Source organism: Mauremys reevesii, linkage group 1 (assembly GCF_016161935.1).
Source record: "Mauremys reevesii isolate NIE-2019 linkage group 1, ASM1616193v1, whole genome shotgun sequence".
Taxonomy (NCBI): Eukaryota; Metazoa; Chordata; order Testudines; family Geoemydidae; genus Mauremys; species Mauremys reevesii.
The window spans coordinates 315,357,316-315,377,144 of record NC_052623.1 but is presented as its reverse complement, the minus strand read 5'-3'; the positions used below and the strand labels follow the sequence as shown (position 1 = coordinate 315,377,144).

The 19,829-nt window shown below is 40.9% G+C and overlaps 1 protein-coding gene across 18 annotated transcripts in view; it reads left to right on the top strand.

The window, feature by feature from the left end:
• ANKRD7 (ankyrin repeat domain 7) overlaps nucleotides 1-19,829 on the top strand; it is a 184,049-nt gene that overhangs the window by 52,421 nt on the left and 111,799 nt on the right. For all 18 annotated transcript variants that reach the window (XR_005590376.1, XR_005590372.1, XR_005590374.1 and 15 more), the window contains 7 exons: nucleotides 1,371-1,497; nucleotides 3,139-3,200; nucleotides 6,093-6,195; nucleotides 9,448-9,476; nucleotides 9,576-9,663; nucleotides 9,757-9,801; nucleotides 19,299-19,556. Coding sequence is in view for 14 of the 18 variants with exons in the window: in XM_039509062.1 (XP_039364996.1) it covers nucleotides 1,371-1,497; nucleotides 3,139-3,200; nucleotides 6,093-6,195; nucleotides 9,448-9,476; nucleotides 9,576-9,663; nucleotides 9,757-9,801; nucleotides 19,299-19,556 (712 nt within the window). In the remaining 4 variants the exon portion in view is untranslated. The remainder of the gene's footprint in view (nucleotides 1-1,370; nucleotides 1,498-3,138; nucleotides 3,201-6,092; nucleotides 6,196-9,447; nucleotides 9,477-9,575; nucleotides 9,664-9,756; nucleotides 9,802-19,298; nucleotides 19,557-19,829) is intronic.

Below are 19,829 nucleotides of genomic sequence, written 5' to 3'. Positions count from 1 at the left end.
TTTCTAGGTGATCAAAATACTGGAAAGGAGCAATGCAAGAATTCCGAGGGATTGGGTAATACAGTCTGTAAAACGCTGGAACCAGAAAGTGAGAATTTGCCTGTAAATAGCGGTGAAGAAAATCTAAAAGAAGCATTTCAACCAAGCAGCAAAGTAAGTAAAAAGGGACAAACCCAATAACAAGGATTTTTACACAGGTAAGGCAGAAGATAAGACACAAAGTACTTGTATTGTAGCTGAATGGTTTGAATATAGTTAAATGAAAAACCTTAATAGACGATTGCTAACAAGTATCAGAGGGGTAGCCGTGTTAGTCTGGATCTGTAAAAGCAACAAAGAATCCTGTGGCACCTTATAGACTAACAGACGTTTTGCAGCATGAGCTTTCGTGGGTGAATACCCACTTCTTCAGATGCATCTGAAGATGCATCTGAAGAAGTGGGTATTCACCCACGAAAGCTCATGCTGCAAAACGTCTGTTAGTCTATAAGGTGTCACAGGATTCTTGATTGCTAACAAGAATCATGTAACTCAAATTTAATCTGATCTTCATTGAATAAAGAAATGACTGACTATAAATTTGTTTCTAATAAAGCAGAGTTTTCATGCATTAGTTAGGATAGTAGTGAGCAGCATTTTTTTAATTCTAAATGTGGTTATGATGCTATAGAAGGATGAATTTTAGACTCATTGTTCTGAAGTCAGTATAATTTGTGGCCTAAAGAATGATGCATAAAATAAATTGGGTATTGTTTGCAAGAGTAACTGGGCTCTGACAAAATCCAAATGTGTTATGAAAAATAAATTGAACTATAACAGCATAAACTGATTTTATTTATTTATTTTTACAAAAAATGAGTAAAAGAAGGTGGTTGGAATATAAAATCGCTTTTAGAATCAGATGGTCAGTTGCGCTCCTCTGGAACAATACAGATAAAGCCCATGATTAAGGGTGTGAGATCTGGGAATAAAAGCAGTCTTGGTTGAGGTGATCAACTAAGGAATGAAATTCCAGAGGAGATTAGGTGTATCTGACCATCTTTAGAAAATGCTGCAAGAACTTTTCACCATAGCAAAAATGATACTCACAACATTGATACCTTCATCCAAACAAATGTGCCCCCATCCAAAAAACAAAACAAAACCCACCTAAAACAAATGAATCATCCACCCAGCTAAACAAACCCCATTCCCAAGCAGAGTTTTTTGCCTCAAAAAGTGACTTTGCTTTTACTGTTGATTTGATGTAGGCATTCAGACACTACAATGATGAGTGGGAGTATAACATCTTAAAATAGATAGAAAGTAATTTGGTTTTGTTTAGTTTTTTTATTTGGGAAGATATTTTTCATTCAATCTCTTTCTACTAGGAAGAATCATCAGAGGAGGAAGATGACATAGAGCAACCACAAATTTCAAATGTTGTAGATAAAAGTTTGATTTGTAATGGCAACCGTGAAGCACAGAATCCCTCAGAAGATACTGCTATTAGGAAAGGTAAATTAGTAAATAGTAATCCAAATGTTTTTCTTAGATTAGTTTACTGTGTGAGAGTACTAAGAAAAGATCATAATCTGCTGCCTCTGGTATTGTGAACCATGAGATGTTTTTCACTTGCCCTGGTACACTCTCAGGGAATGTCTCGGCTGATAAATCACTTGGTTCCTTTGTTTCTGAGGGACTCCAAAGAGTAAAAGACACACATTACAGACAGTCCCTGTCTTGAAGCACTTACAATCTAAAAAAGGCATAAAGTAGATTGGACATATTGTAAAGCACAGAAATAGGAATAGTTTGGATTTTTTATAGCCTACATTTTTAAATTAAGTCACCTCACAGATATGTCTAAAATGATGTTGGTAAGTTGAGGACAACAATCAGAAGAGTGGGTGAATGTTAACGTCTAATTTCACAACCTTCAGTTGCTTTTAGATGATCAGATAGCAGCAGTGGCTAGTACTGATGATGATTTTCTTCTGTGTCTGGCAGGTAGGGTTCAAATCTATTTTTTGATGGGATATAGCTTCCATGGCCATGCCTTTGTAATTTTTGAGTACTGCAACACACTCCAAATCGGGCTACACCTTAAAACCATTTAGAAACTGTGGCTAGTACAGAATGCATTTAAGTGGAGCTCCTCAGTGGCAGCATGGAACACCAGTGCTCTATAAAAAAAACTTATTCTATTGAATCTTCTATACCAGTCCAGATATTTGTTAAAGTTTCTCCCAACCAGCAGATGCAGCCAGAACACTGAATTTTGAGAATGTCATCATGCCTTTACATACACTTCTAGCCAGATATAACGCTATCCTCGGGAGCCAAAAAATCTTACTGTGTTATATCGAACTTGCTTTGATCTGCCCCCCCCGTGCTGCTTTACCACGTTATAACCGAATTTGTGCTATATCAGGATATAGGTATTTCTACACTACAGCTGCTCAGCATGTCATAGAATACCAGGGTTGGAAGGGACCTCAGGAGGTCATCTAGTCCAACCTCCTGCTCAAAGGGGGACCAAGCCCCAGACAGATTTTTGCCCCAGATCCTTAAATGGCCCCCTCAAGGATTGAACTCACAACCCTGGATTTAGCAGGCCAATGCTCAAACCACTGAGCTATCCCTCTGTAGCCACTGTAGCACCAGCGTATATATGCTTCCTATATCCGTATACAAGTTGTTCTGTCAGTGTAGGTAACCAGCTTCCGTGAGAGGAAGTAGTGAAATTGATGGAAGAATTCTTCTGATGATCTAGCTTATTTGCACCCGGAGTTAGGTCAGCTTAAGTGCTGCACTTAAGTTACAAAATACTTCACAGCCCTGAAGGACATAGCTAAGTCAATGTAATTTTTAAGTGTATACCAGGCTTTAGCCTTCAGTTTATTTCTTCCGCGGGTATAGCAGGTGTTTAGCGGGCTCCCACTGGAGGAGAGAAGAAAGATGAAGGCCTAAAGAAAACAGAGTGACACACTGTGGTGTTGCAGCTACCTTAGCAGCACATGTGAATTATTTGTATACAGATTGAGATAAATTATGTATGCCTATTGGCGATCTTATTCAGGGCTTATCTGATAGAGTACAAACGAATGTGAAATGTTTATAAGAGAAGTAAAATTTCATATTTATTTTATTCTGTAGATACAATGTCAGTATTAGGATTGGACGAAGAGGAGGATACAGAATCACCCTGGGATTCAGAGGTACTTTCCATTAATATGGCTATTATGATCCCACCAATTTTATTCAATTTACTACCACTCAAGAGTTTACTTTTATTGCATTTTTGACTTCTTCGTTGCTGAATGGATCATAGGGCTTGATGCTGTGGTTTTGAAGTACTTCTGCTATATTAGGGGCTGACTAGTTAAGACTGCTAATTACCTAGGTCTCCTGGCAGTGGACCCCCCCCCCAGATTCAAATAGTATTTCTAGCATCATATTGAATTATTAAATAGTTTCGTTGTTTTAAATGTTTTTGAAAGGTAAAAAAAAATAGGTATTTAAATCTGTTGTTTTTTTTTTATATTATTTTTAAAAAGACAATGAAATCTTGTCCCCATTTAAGTCAACATTAAAACTCTCACTAAATGGATTTGGGGTCAGGTTTTTACCTTTTATCTCTGTCTGCAAGCATTGCCTCTGTAGAATTCCCTCTTAAGCTGATGCACATTATGAAAAAGCTGTAACCATTGGAGCTGCATATACACCCTAGCTATGGTCTCTTGCCTCTCCCATATCCAGCGAATAACCCCAGTTGCTACTCAGTCCTTGTGGACTGCTTTAGGCAGCAAGGAGAATGTATCAGCAAGGGCGGTATCCCACAGTGCACCATTGTGACCGCTCTGGAAAGCAATCTGAACTCGGATGCACTGGCCAGGTAGACAGGAAAAGCCCCGTGAACTTTTGAATTTCATTTCCTGTTTGCCCAGTGTGGAGCGCTGATCAACACTGGTGGCCATGCAGTCCCAAATCCAAAAAGAGCTCCAGCATGGACCGTACGGGAGATACTGGATCTGATCACTGTATGGGGAGACAAATCTGTTGTATCAGAGCTCCGTTCCAGAAGACGAAATGCCAAAGCATTTGAAAAAATCTCCAGGCTATGATAGACAAAGGCCACAGCAGGGACTCAACACAGTGCTGTGTGACAAGCATAATGGAAAGCCAAAGAATCAAATGGATGCTCATGGAGGGAGGGAGGGGGGACTGAGGACTCGAGCTATCCCACAGTTCCTGCAGTCTCCGAAAAGCATTTGCATTCTTGGCTGAGCTCCCAATGCCTGAAGGGTCAAAAACATTGTCGCCAGTGGTTCAGGGAATATATCGTCAATTTACCCCCCTTCCTCCCCCCAAAGAAAAGGGAAAAAAATTGTTTCTCGCCTCTTTTCAATGTCACCGTATGTCTACTGGATGCTGCTGGTAGATGGGGTGCTGCAGCGCTAAACCGCAGCATCATCTCCCCTCCCCTCCCCAGTGGCAGATGGTACAGTACAATATGACTGATAGCCGTCCTCGTCATCATCCTGTGAGTGCTCCTGGCTGGCCTCGGTGAGGTCTGCCGGGGGCGCCTGGCAGAAATGGGAATGACTCCCGGTCATTCCCTTCTTTAAGCTTTGTGTCCTGGAGATTCAGTCCCGGCAGATGGTGCAATAGGGCTGATAACCATCCTCATCATAGCAGCTGGAGGCTGAGCTCCTCTCCCCCCCCCACCCTTTAATGAGTAATGGAGATGTCCTGCCTGGAATATCATAGCAGCTGGAGGCTGCCTCCCCCTCATTTTATCTCACTAAAAAGTCAGTGTTTCTTATTCCTGCATTCTTTATTACTTCATCTCACAAATGGGGGGATAACTGCCACGGTAGCCCAGAAGGGGTGTGGGAGGAGGGAAGCAATGGGTGGGGTTTTTGCAGGGGCACCCCCTAGAATGGCATGCAGCTCATCATTTCTGCGGGATATCTGGGACTCTGACCCGAAGTGGCTGTGCTCTCTGGTTCTCTAGTAGACTTGCCCCATATTCTAGGCAGGACTGACTCTATTTTTAGACAAAACATAAGGGAATGACCTGGGAAGTCATTCCCATTTTTGTCCATGCGCCCCCGGCCGACCTCAGTGAGGCCAGCCAGGAGCACCCATGACAGCAGCAGACGGTACAATATGACTGGTAACCGTCATCGCCAATTTCCAAAGCAACAGACAGTGCAATAGGGCTGGTAACCGTTTCTGCTCTCTTGCAAAGGCAAATGAATGCTGCTGTGTAGCACTGCAGTACCGCGTCTGTCAGCAGCATCCAGTCCACATACGGTGACAGTGAAAAAAGGCTAAACGGGCTCCATGGTTACCATGCTATGGCATCTGCCAGGGCAATCCAGAGAAAAAGGGCACGAAGTGATTGTCTGCCGTTGCTTTCACGGAGGAAAGATTGAGTGACGACATTTACCCATCATGCATTGTGATCTCAACCCAGAATTCCAATGGGCGGGGGAGACTGCGGGAACTATGGGATAGTAATGGGATAGCTACCCATAGTGCAACCCTCCGGAAATCGATGCTAGCCTCGGTACATGGATGCACACCACCGAATTACTGTGTTTAGTGTGGCCGCGTGCACTCGACTTTATACAATCTGTTTTTAAAAAACGGTTTCTGTAAAATCGGAATAATTCCGTAGTGTAGACATACCCAGAGATACAAACAATCATTGTAAAGAACTGCAGTTGTTATTCAAGCAGTCTTTTTATTTTTTAATTTTTAAAAAAAAATTTTCCCCCTACTTCATGTTACCACTTCTTCTGTGTTTATCAAGGCTAGTACAGACATCTTAATTGACAGAAATTTTAACTAGCATTTTATTAACACTTTAATGAAAAATATTCATAAGTATTATGATTTTAAAAATAGTCTATATTATGACATTCCTTTTCTAAAGCTTTTTCAGAGATACGTGAGTACTATGTATACTGGGTAGCGCACAAAAATGTTTGGTTGTAGATCATTGCTGATACCCAGCAACTAACAATAACTATACTTTTTCTGTGGAAAGCAATTAAAAATTAATTGTATCCAGGTTATCATGCATGTTTTTAATTAACCAGTGTGCTTCTGAAAGTCCAAGAAAACTACCAGTCAACCTATTAATTTCATCTGCTGTCAGAACTGACACACACATGCAGAGTATTTTTGAGGAACCAAATGAAGGTAATTTTATCATTGTATTATTATTCATACTTCATGACCTTTTATAAAATAAGCTTAATTTTATATGTACGCCTTAGGAATTCTTCAAAAAAAGGAGTGGGTGGTTCTCTCAATGGCAATAGAAAACTGCTGGTTAATTGTCATTATTGATAGATTTGTTTTTTTTATTCTTGATAAGAGCAGAAAATGCTTTGACGTTAATTCAGGAGATGATCCATTTCAGAGGAACTATGGTAGTTTGTATGTCCTTGAACATTGACTAGCAGCTAAAGTGGGTAGTACACCTCTACCCCAATAGAACGCAACCCGATATAACACAAATTTGGATATAACGCGGTAAAGCAGTAGGGAGCCCCAGGCCCTTTAAAGCGCCACCCGAACCCTGCGGCCAGAGCTCCGGTGGTGATTTAAAGGGCCAGAGGCTCCAGCCACTGCGGAGCTCTGGTGGTGATTTAAAGGGCCTGGGGCTCCCTGCAGCGGCTGGAGCACCGGGCCCTTTAAATCCCCGCCAGGGAAGCCAGTCCGGCACAGCATACCGGCTCTTGCCATACCGTACCAAACCCAATATAACGCGATCTCACCTATAAGGTGGTGAGATTTTTTGGCTCCCAAGGACCACATTATATCGGGGTAGAGGTGTAATTGGAATGATACTCTCCTTAGGAGTTCAAACTGTATTTTCACTAGACTCTTGTAAATGTTCTTCAAAACCTTGACATGGTTCAGGTTATTTATTTGTATAGAAAGTTTTTTCTGATAGAAAAGATGGTATGAGATTTTTTTTATGCTCAAAAAGTGTTATGATTTGCTGCTGTTATATTTCTTTCCTCTCTATAGTTTTATTAGCCCAGGAGGTTTAGCCTATGAAAGTTATAGAGAGATGGGGAGTTTTTGGCTTGATAGAATGTCTGACTCTGAATGACCTGAGATCATCCATTGTCTATTACTTGAGGACCTCATCATCTCCATCCTTATTCTTCATTCATTCCAGTGGTTTTGGCTACAATTAATATTATTTGTCAGTCTGTAAAGCCCTGCATGGCTTAGGGCTGGACAATTTTGGACATATCAGACCAGATTTTCTGGAGTGCTGTGGCTCTTTGGCACTGCTCAAGCACATAAAGGTACTGCAATCTGGCCACAAATTCTCAACAGAGAGACCATGGGAGAAAGTCTCTGTTGGGTGTAACTTTGCCAGATCCGGGTCTGTGCCTTTTCTCCCTGCCCCATCTGGTGTAGAGTTCCAACCTGCTATGCCAGGGGTTCTCAAATTTTTGTACTGGTGACACCTTTTACACAGCCTCCGAGACCGCCCCCCCCCCTATAAATTAAAAACATGTTTTTATATATTTAACACATTATAAATGCTGGAGGCAAAGCGGGATTTGGGGTGGAGGCTGACAGCTCACGACCCCCCATGTAATTACCTCATGACCCCCTGAGGGGTCATGACACCCAGTTTGAGAACCCCTGTGCTATGCCAATCCGCTGTTAAGAATCAAGCCTCTTCTCGTTCTCTTTGCACCAGCAAAATGTCTGAGATACCTGATGTACTTTTGCTTACTGTCCCCAGAAGTGCTCTCTTGAGGACTGGAAGAAACTGTTCTCATTTGAAAGTTCTCGGCTATGGAACTTGCTACCGTTGCTGGTTAGCCAGAGTTCAAATCTGTTAGCCTGTAGAGCAAAGACTGACTGTTTTCAACCCAGCATCTGCCTGATATTCTAAACTTTGTTGATAATATCTGTCCTCTTCTGAATTTCTTGACTTTTCCTGGTGGGTGAACCTTGAGCACAAAAAGGGTAATACTTCCTCCTTTGGTAGCTACTTTTATATTGATCTCTCTGTTTGTTTTGCCTGGAAGCTAAAGTAATGGTTAAAATGTTATTTGATAAAATAATACATAAACCTTAATACTTAAAATAATAAACTTTCTGCATGGTGCTCTGTGACTATTTGCTTATGAGGAGGGCAAGAATGTTCTACTGCTAAGACAGCATGTTTCTTCCTATTTTTGTCTTTAAAGAATTATGATTTTGTCACTCTCATTGGAACATGATGAACATATTGATACAATTAAATGAAAATTTCATATCATATGTCATTAGGTTGTAGCCAAAACTTTTCCATCTTTTTGAAGGCTTTAAATCCTGTACTGCAAGGTTGCCTTGGGGAAGGTCCGTTGCTTTGCATTCCCTTTACTTTGGTATGATTCTGCTAAAATAAATAAAATGTTTTTTAAAAAGATCAAAAGACAATTGTGGAACTACATTAGAAAGATTGCCATATCACTGGACAGCAGTTTTGTTGAGATGAAGTAATAGTTGCTTATAAGAACACCTGAATTTTGGTAGTATTAAAATTATGGTATACTTCCATTCTAACACATTTTATATTCCTCCTTGCAAAAGAGGGTCAAGAAACTACAGTATATGATGACTAAGGTAGAGGCTACAAGAAGTGTAGAGAGGCCAGTAGATCACATGGGTATGGAAATGATATTTACACTAGACAAAAGTTGAAACTCTTATTGAGAATTGTATTAAAATTGGACAATACAGCCAAACAGAAGAGTTGTTTCTGGTAATTCCTGGTAATCTAAGCACACTGATCTGTGGATCACTGAACTGAGATGACATCATTTAGTGGTCTCTATGTTGAGAATTTGTTGCCAGATAACTGAATTGAGATGACATAGAATCATAGAAGATTAGGGTTGAAAGAGACGTCAGGAGGTCATCTAGTCCAAACCCTGCTCAAAGCAGGACCAACACCAACTAAATCATCTTAGCCAGTGCTTTGTCAAGCCAGTACTTGCAGATAACTTGCATATAACTCTTCTCCGACTCCTCTCATCTACAGAAAATAGAGATTCTTCAACACACAAACACTTATGGGGTAATCATAATAATAGTACTTTTGCACTGCTTTATGATACATTAAACTACTCCACTCCACTTTGGCTTTTGTAACTCAGCATGGCCTTATTGCTTCAAATGAATTACTCTAGCTTGGTCACTTGAAATCTGAGGTGCATGTTTGAACAATCGTATGTTTCTATAATACTAACATGTGCTGGTTGCTATGATATCTTTAGCTTAACTAAAAATAAGACTTGTGGAATTAAAACAATGGTTGCAAATAGGCAATACATAGTTGTCACACAAGGTACTAATTTTGCATGAAGTTGATCACTATTACACTTCAGGATTTTAAAAGACACTAGGTAATACTTTTCATCCCTCTTTTTTTAGGTTTTTGTGAAAAAACTCTTGATTCACAGGTAAGTGTCATTCATGCTAAGAATTTGTCTTACTAATTAAAGAATATATCATTATTTTGAATTTTATTTAATATTTGTGTGTTGGATTGTCTATAATAGCCAAAGACCACTCAAGCAATTTTAGAAACAAATGACAGCTCTTCTTGTCCTGCAAAGGGAATTGAGATTGGCAAAAGGCAAAAATCAGGTAATATTCACTACATCAAATTTTGGTGAGGGACTGGCCATCTTCATTAACAAATATTTATCTTAAACATTGCTTATTTTTTTTCTTTTGAAGATTTAATGGAAGAACTTGGTTTAGATGATGCAGATGATATTGAAGGTATTTATATGGTTTTTGTCCTTTTTTCTGACTTACATGTTTTAATTGCAATTTATACAAAAATGATTTATTGTCAATGTATAAAACTTCCATATTTAATTTGTTAGTATTCTGTGCTTTAACAACGTATCTTATGACATTTGATAATTCTTTCTTGAAGAACACGCAATAACAGATCCAAAAATATAGCCACAGTTTGAGATCCTAAATCTTGCATAGAGAAAATGTGGACTTAAAGGATTTTTAATTTTGTTTAATTTACGTTGATTTGTAATGTGTTTTTTTCTTTTATTAATCAGCCAAGAGCTGAATTCAGGGTTCTGTGTTCCTGCTGCAAAAATTAGATGTTAAGCATATTAACTGAAGTGGGGGGAATACAAAACCTTGGACTCAGTTCTAGGCAGGTAAGTAAAAGAGAGAACTTTCATGTATTTTGAAATGCATTGTAAATAAAATATATAGCATACATGTAGTCTGTTTATGATTTAGGACAGGGGTGGGCAAACCACGGCCCACGGGCTGGATCCGGCCCCTCAGGGCTTTGGATCCGGCCCGTGGGATTGTCCCCCGTGGTGCTGCAGGCCCCACACCAGTCTCAGAAGCGGCCGGCACCACTTCTCTGCAGCCCCCCAGGGGCGGGGGGGCAGAGGGCTCCATGTGTTGCCCTTGCCGCCAGGCACTGCCTCCCGCAGCTCCCATTGGTTGGGAACGGGGAACCATGGCCAATGGGAGCTTTGGAGGAGGTACCTGGAGGCGCGGCAAGGGCAGAAGACACGGAGCCCTCCGCCTGCCCCCTGGCAGCGCTTCTGGGAGTGGCACGGAGCCAGGGACAGGGCAGGTGTGCACGGAGCCTGCCCTGGCCCTGGTGCGCGCCGCTGCCACCCCAGAGCCACTTGAGGTAAGCGGTGCCAGGCCAGAGCCCGAACCCCTGCTGTACACTGCCACCCAACTCCCTGCCCTAAGCCCCCTGCCCGCACCTCGCACCCCTCCTGCACCCCAAACCCCTGCCCTGAGCCTCCTCCCGCAGTCTGCATCTCTCCTGCACCCCTTGCTTGAGCCCCCTCGTATACCCTGCACCCCTCCTGCATCCCAACCCCCTGCCCTGAGGCCTCTCATACGCCCTGCACCCCTCCTCTGCCCCAATCCCTTGCCCTGAGCCCCTTCCTGCACACCGCATCCCCTCCCACACCCCGCACTCTCTCACGCACCACAACCCCCTGCCCCGCATACAGTTTCCCCACCCAGATGTGGCCCTCAGCCCAAAAAGTTTGCCCACCCCTTGGCTAGATGTTTCCAGTGTCCAAGGGGCCTAAGAGCCCCTATTTCATTACTCTGTAAATCTAAGGGGAAGGGAAATGCCTTACATTTGCCAAGCCTGGAAAAGACAGAATGAAGAAGATACTTGATGCATTAGGATTCACGCAGGACAGTAAGGAGTTCAGCCAGACACCTCCCTTGGATACCTGGGTACCTTAAATGCTATGCTGTTGCGGCTCACAGCCCTGACACCAACAGCTAGCATGCAAGTTGTACCCTGGCTTCCACCGCCCGGTTTCCCTTTGCAGGGGGAACTCCACAACCCTTCCAGCCCTGAATTCTGCCCCAAAATCACCTTTCTCTGCAGTGCACAACCCCTCTGACTATAGCATCCACAAAACCATATTAAGTTCACTGCTCCTTTAACGTGACAGTACATAGCAGTTTATTAACTTTACTGCGGTTGACAGTCCTTCCACTTCAAGCAAAGCACTGAGCTGGTTTATGGTAAAAGAAGCACAAGTGTATTAACAAAAAGACATAGGTTTAAGATTTACCAAGTATAAAGAATAAGGTAGAATTGGTTACAAACAAAAGTAAAAATATGTTTTTAAGACTAAAAATCAATTTAAGAAACTAGAGTAGTTTGTCTCATCACTGGCATTCTTCCAACATGACTGGCCCATTCTTTAACCAGGACCCAACACACAGAGCTCAAAATGTTTGTTTTCTTTGACTGTTTGAGTGAAGGATAACTATGAGGTTCTCTTCCTTTCTTTTCTTGGTCCAGTAAACTTTTGAAATGTATTCTTTGAAACATGAGCCCAGATAAAGTTTCTTTCCCCTTCAGGGGTATAAATTCTATGCTATCTTCTCCCCCACTTTTTAGCTTGATAGCTTTATTTACTTTATTTGTATTGGGACCTTCATTGTCTCTGCCCGACGACCAGGCTGGTCAGACAAACAAATACATATTCTTTTGTCCTAGACAGACTGGGCTTATGCATTGTTTGTCAAACACATTTTAAGAACATAATTCTAGCATGTATTTATAACTCTTTGTACACACTATACATATACTACACAATGATTTTGGGGGGCAGGTGTTACTAGTTATATATGATTCCTTACATGTGATACCTTTTAGAGACAAATTATGACAACAGTGTGTGAGGTGTAGTGAGTATGTCAGGCCTGACAAAAGTTGCTGACACAGAGTAGTGAACCACCAATGGGCATTTTTGTCACACCTCCCCCTGACATCGACGCAGTACAATTAGCTATCGTTTAGGCGTTGGTCCTAAATCCCCCTTAGCCCATAGGTTAAGGGTCACCTTTTCCCCTCCTTACCATCTCTATTTCCCCAGCAGTTGCTGCACACCCATCTGAGTCACTCAGGCCAGAGGATTCCAAAGGCATGAAACCAGATCTCTTACCACCCTGACTCTGCCCTGCTCCCAGAGGAGTCTTGGCCGACAGCTATTTACATAGCCGTACTAGTGACTCACCACTCCCAGCAGTTTTTGGGCCACAACATCTTCCAGCTGTGCATCAGTTCCGCTGCTCTCAGTGGAGTGCTGGCTCATAGCTATTTACCTATCTGTGCTGGAGTCCTAATAATTCTAGCAGATCGTGGGCCACAGCACCTTATAGCTGTGCCACAAACACACATAACACTGACTCGGTTTCCCCAGTGAATGTTTACACCCTTAACCACTGAGTGTGGTCATGGCAGGCTTGTACCTTGGCTCTTGAGCTCAACCTTGTTATATCATTATAGAAAATAGCACATCAAGGAAAAAAAAAAACTTCCAACATTCCCACAGTCAGAATTACAGAATAACCTTTAGTGTCCATAGTGACTCAGGCTACAGGCGGGGTAACGAGGTCCACAATACACCTGTCTGTGTGCTAGCACCTGGTCAGGCACACCATTATGTCCTTCCTCCAGCACTCGTGTTTGTGTGATTTACCCCCCTCTTCTGTTCAAACTACCTGTGCTTGTCCTGGTCAGCAAACTTCTGTTGCTCCAACTCTTTGTCCTCACTCTGACACTTTGAGGTCCGTGTGTTGTGTCCTGACTAAAGGACAGGCCAGCTATGCTGGAAGAATGACTGGTGAGAAACTTCTTTGAAAAAAAGACTAGTTTAAGTTCTAATTCAGTTGTAGATGCATATTTTTACTTTTGATTTTTTGTAAAAAATTTTAACCTTTTTCCTTCTACTTGGTATCACTTAAACCTATGTCACTTTGTTAATAAGCTTGTTTTAGAACATAACATAAGAACATAAGAAAGGCCGTACCGGGTCAGACCAAAGGTCCATCTAGCCCAGTATCTGTCTACCGACAGTGGCCAATGCCAGGTGCCCCTGAGGGAGTGAACCTAACAGGCAATGATCAAGTGATCTCTCTCCTGCCATCCATCTCCATCCTCTGACGAACAGATGCTAGGGACACCATTCTTACCCATCCTGGCTAATAGCCATTTATGGACTTAGCCACCATGAATTTATCCAGTCCCCTTTTAAACATTGTTATAGTCCTAGCCTTCACAACCTCCTCAGGTAAGGAGTTCCACAAGTTGACTGTGCGCTGCGTGAAGAAGAACTTCCTTTTATTTGTTTTAAACCTGCTGCCTATTAATTTCATTTGGTGACCCCTAGTTCTTGTATTATGGGAATAAGTAAATAACTTTTCCTTATCCACTTTCTCAACATCACTCATGATTTTATATACCTCTATCATGTCCCCCCTTAGTCTTCTCTTTTCCAAACTGAAGAGTCCTAGCCTCTTTAATCTTTCCTCATATGGGACCTCTCTAAACCCCTAATCATTTTAGTTGCTCTTTTCTGAACCTTTTCTAGTGCTAGAATATCTTTTTTGAGGTGAGGAGACCACATCTGTACACAGTATTCGAGGTGTGGGCGTACCATGGATTTATATAAGGGCAATAATATATTCTCAGTCTTATTCTCTATCCCCTTTTTAATGATTCCTAACATCCTGTTTGCTTTTTTGACCGCCTCTGCACACTGCGTGGACATCTTCAGAGAACTATCCACGATAACTCCAAGATCTTTTTCCTGACTCGTTCTAGCTAAATTGGCCCCCATCATGTTGTATGTATAGTTGGGGTTATTTTTTCCAATGTGCATTACTTTACATTTATCCACATTAAATTTCATTTGCCATTTTGTTGCCCAATCACTTAGTTTTGTGAGATCTTTTTGAAGTTCTTCACAATCTGCTTTGGTCTTAACTATCTTGAGTAGTTTAGTGTCATCTTCTCCAGATCATTTATGAATAAATTGAAGAACACCACTAGTTACCCTCAATCCATGAAAGGAATCCCATGACAGCTTAATTTACGTAAGAGCCTTTGGTGAGGACCTTTGTCCACATGTTTGTTCTTCAAAGAACTCTAATAGATTAGTAAAACACGATTTCCCTTTACAGAAACCATGTTGACTATTGCTCAAGAGTTTATGTTTTTCTATGTGTCTGACAATTTTATTCTTTACTATTGTTTCAACTAATTTGCGACGTTAGACTTAGGATCACCCCTAGAGCCCTTTAAATATAGCTAACTTCCAGTCATTGGATAGATTTAAAGGACAGGTTACAAACCTTAGTTAATAGTTCCGCAACTTCACATTTTAGTTCTTTCAGAACTCTTGGATGAATGCCATCTGGTCCCGGTGACTTGTTAATGTTGAGTTTATCAATTAATTCCAAAACCTCTTCTAGTGACACTTCAACCTGTGACAGTTCCTCAGATTTGTCACCTACAAAAGTCAGCTCAGGTTTGGGAATCTCCCTAACATCCTCAGCCGTGAAGACTGAAGCAAAGAGTCCATTTAGTTTCTCCGCAATGACTTTATCATCTTTAAGCGCTCCTTTTGTATTTTCATCGTCAAGGGGCCCCACTGGTTGTTTAGCAGGCTTCCTGCTTCTGATGTACTTAAAAAACATTTTGTTATTACCTTTGGAGTTTTTGGCTAGCCGTTCTTCAAACTCCTCTTTGGCTTTTCTTATTACACTCTTGCACTTAAGTTGGCAGTGTTTGTGCTCCTTTCTATTTGCCTCACTAGGATTTGACTTCCACTTTTTAAAGGAAGTCTTTTTATCTCTCACTGCTTCTTTTACATGGTTGTTAAGCCACGGTGGCTCTTTTTTAGTTCTTTTCCTGTTTTTCTTAATTTGGGGTATACATTGAAGTTGGGCCTCTATTATGGTGTCTTTAAAAGGGCCCACGAACTTGCAGGGATTTCACTTTAGTCACTGTACCTTGTAACTTTTGTCTAACTAACCCCTCATTCTTGTATAGTTCCCCTTTTGAAATTAAAGGCCACAGTGTTGGGCAGTTGAGATGTTCTTCCCACCACAGGGATGTTGAATGCTATTGTATTATGGTCACTATTTCCAAGCGGTCCTGCTATAGTTACCTCTTGGACCAGCTCCTGCGCTCCACTCAGGATTAAATCTAGAGTCGCCTCTCACCTTGTGGGTTCCCGTACCAGCTGCTCCATGAAGCAGTCATTTAAAGTATCTAGAAATTTTATCTCTGCATTCCGTCCTGAAGTGAAATGTTACCAGTCAAAATGGGGATAATTGAAATCCCCACTATTATTGGGTTCTTAATTTTGATAGCCTCTCTAATTTCCCTTAGCATTTCATCATCACTATTACTGTCCTGGTCAGGTGGTCGATAATAGATCCCTACTGTTATATTTTTACTAGAGCATGAAATTTCTATCCATAGAGACTCTATGGAACCTGTGGATTCGCTTAAGATTTTTACTTCATTTGAATCTACACTTTCTTTAACATATAGTGCCACTCCTCCCCCTGCACGGCCTGTTCTGTTCTTCCGATATATTTTGTACCCCGGAATGATTGTGTCCCATTGATTGGTCTCAGTCCACCAGGTTTCTGTGATGCCTATTATATCTATATCCTCCTTTATCACAAGGCACTCTAGTTCACCCATCTTATTATTTAGACTTCTGGCATTTGTGTACAAGCACTTTAAAAACTTGTCCCTGTTTATTAGCCTGCCTTTTTCTGATGTGCCAGATTCTTTTTTATGTGACTGTTTATCATCTGATCTGGCCCTTACATTATACTTCTCATTTCTCTGCTCCTGACTATAACCTGGAGATTCTCTATCATCAGACTCTCCCCTAAGAGAAGTCTGTGTCCGATCCACACGCTCCTCTGCAGCAGTCGGCTTTCCCCCATCTCCTAGTTTAAAAACTGCTCTACAACCTTTTTAATGTTTAGTGCCAGCAGTCTGGTTCCACTTTGGTTTAGGTGGAGCCCATCTCTCCTGTATAGGCTCCTCCCATCCCAGAAGTTTACTTTAGCCATAAAGCAACTCAGTGCTTTGCTTGAAGTGGAAGGTTTGTCAACGCCAGTTAAGTTAATAAGTAGGGCTGTTGATTAATCGCAGTTAACTCACGTGATTAACTCAAAAACATTAATTGTGATAAAAAAAATTAATAGCAATTAATCGCAGTTTTAATCGCACCGTTAAACAATAGAATACCAACTGAAATTTATTAAATTTTTTGGATGTTTTTCTACCTCTTCAAATATATTGATTTCACTTACAACACAGAATGTAAAGTGTACTCTGCTCACTTTCTATTATTATTTTTATTACAAATATTTGTACTGTAAAAATGATAAACAAAAGGAATAGTGTTTTTCAATTCACCTCATACACCTCATACATGTAGTGCAGAGGTCAGCAGCCTTTCAGAAGTGGTGTGCCGAATCTTCATTTATTCACTCTAATTTAAGGTTTTGCATACCAGTAATACATTTTAACGTTTTTAGAAGGTCTCTCTCTATAAGTCTATAATATATAACTAAACTGTTGTTGTATGTAAAGTAAAAAAGGCTTTTAAAACGTTTAAGAAGCTTCATTTAAAATTAAATTAAAATGCAGAGCCCCCCAGACTGGTGGCCAGGACCCGGGCAGTGTGAGTGCCACTGAAAGTCAGCTTGCATGCCGCCTTCGGCACCCGTGCCATAGGTTGCCTACCCCTGATGTAGTACGATGTCTTTATCGTGAAAGTACAACTTAGAAGTGTAGTGTTTTTTTGTTACATAACTGCACTCAAAACCAAAACAATGTAAAACTTTAGAGCTTACAAGTCCACTCAGTCCTACTTCTTGTTCAGTCAATTGCTAAGACAAACAAGTTTGTTTTCATTTACAGGAGATAATGCTGCCCGCTTCTTATTTATAGTGTCACCTGAAAGCAAGAACAGATGTTCACATGGCACTTTTGTAGCCAGCATTGCAAGTTATTTACATGCCAGATATGGTAAACATTTGGCTGCTCCTTCATGCTTTGGGCACCATGCAAGAGGACGTGCTTCCATGCTGATGGCGCTCATTACAAAAATGTTTGTGCGCTAAATTTGTGACTGAACTCGTTGGGAGAGAATTGTATGTCTTCTGCTCTATTTTACTCACATTCTGCCATATATTTCATGTTATAGCAGTCTCGGATGATGACCCAGCATGTTGTTCGTTTTAAGAACACTTTCACTGCAGATTTCACAAAACGCAAAGGAGGTGTCAATGTGAGATTTCTAAAGATAGCTACAGCACTCAACGCAGGGTTTAAGAATCTGAAGTGCCTTCCGATATCTGAGAGGGAGGAGGTGTGAAGCATGCTTTCAGAAGTCTTAAAAGAGCAACACTTCCAGTGTAGAAACTACCAAACCCGAACCACCAAAAAAGAAAATCAACCTTCTGCTGGTGGCATCTGACTCCGATAATGAAAATGAACATGTGTTGGTCCGCACTGCTTTGGATCATTATTGAGCAGAAACCATCATCAGCATGGATGCATGTCTTCTGGAATGGTGTTTGAAGCATGAAGGGACATATGAATCTTTAGCGCACCTGGCACATAAATATCTTGTGACGCCGGCTACTATAGTGCCATGCGAACGCCTGTTCTCACTTTCAGGTGACATTTTTTAAAAGAAGAAACGAACACTTTTATCTCCTGCAAATGTTAACAAACTTTTTTGTCTGAACCACTGGCTGAATAAGAAGTAGGACTGAGTGGACATGTATGCTCTAAAGTTTTACATTGTTTTATTTTTGAATGCCGTTTTTTCCCCCCACATAATGCTACATTTATAAGCTCAACTTTCATGATAAAAAGATTGCACTACAGTACTTGTATTAGGTAAATTGAAAAATACTATTTGTTTTTTACAATGCAAGTATTTATAATAAAAATAAATACCAACTGAGCACTGTACACTTTGTATTGTATGCTGTAATTGAAATCAATATATTTGAAAATGTAGAAAACAGCCAAAAATATTTAAATAAATGGTATTCTGTTATTGTTTAACAGTGTGATTAATTGTTTTAATCTCATGATTAATCATGATTAATCTTTTTAATCAATTGACTGCCCTATTAATAAGCTGCTGTGTACTGTCTCTTTAAAGGAGCAGCAAACTTGATAAGGTTTGTGGATGCCATAGTAATAGGGGCTGAGCACTGTAGAGAGAGATGTTTTGGGGGCAGAACTCAGGGCTGAAAGGATTGTCGATGTCCCCCTGTAAAGAGTAATTTGGCAGTAAAATCCAGGGTGTGACCTGCCTGCTTGTATGCTAGCTGGTGTCAGGCTGCGAGCCACAATAGCATAGAATTTAAGATACCCAGAGTTCCAAGGCAGGTGTTGCCTGGTTTACTGGTTTGGATGAACCCCAAAGCGTCACAAATACTACTTTTCCATATTGCTTTCCTAGATACTGATTCTCAAATCATATCTGTTTTTAGAATATGGGGCTTTCAGAGCATAGCTAAATATCCCTTTCCCATAGTGTTTTTATGCAAATGAAATAATCAATTCCTTCTTCACTCTGTGGTCACTGCAAGAATCCCTCTATAAAGTACCCTTATTTCTTATGAAGGAAATCTCAAGACAGAAAGGGGGAAAAAAAAAAGATAGCATCAAACATGTTTTGTGGCTTGCTAAGATACATGCAACCTATGCTCTGTTAGAGTAGTAGTCTCTGGATGTGCACAGATTGCCTTGGGATGTGTCTAAGTGGCCTTGGGATGTGTTTGACTACTACATGTGCATCTGAGGGTAGAAAGATGCAGTCTACTATGTGGTGGTCATGGATGACTGAGTATGCTACTAGAATTTAGCATTACTGTGTGCATTTTAATTCTTTTAAATCTGGTATTCTTTTCAGATGTATCAGACTGGGATTCTACTAGCATTTCACTTAAAAATTTACCGGGTACTAAAAGCCCCAAGGTTTTGACATTTGGGAATCCTTCATCTTTGCTACCAACATTAACAGCAAAGGATGATGCAGCAGCCACAGCTTCTGGAGTTATTCCTCCAAGATTAGAAGAAATGTCAAAAGCTCAAACTGTGACTGCACCAGAAAATACCCATTTATATTCTCTCCAAAAACAACTCCTGCCAGTAACACTAAAAAGCAAAGGTATTTATTTGTCTGTTGATATAATCTGTTATAATTTTTCCCCAATTGTTCATAGTTACAATTACTGTGGAAGAACTTATTTGAAAACTGGAATTTGAGGAGTGGAAGACCTTTGCGATCCTTCTATCTTGTCCTTCTCCACTCTGTCTATACCTTAACTTGGCACGAGGTGTGCCTGCATCCAATTTTCAGACATCACAAAGTCCCATTTCAAGTCAATGGAACTTAGGGCTTGTCTTCACTACAGCTGCTGGTCGATCTAAGTTTTGCAAT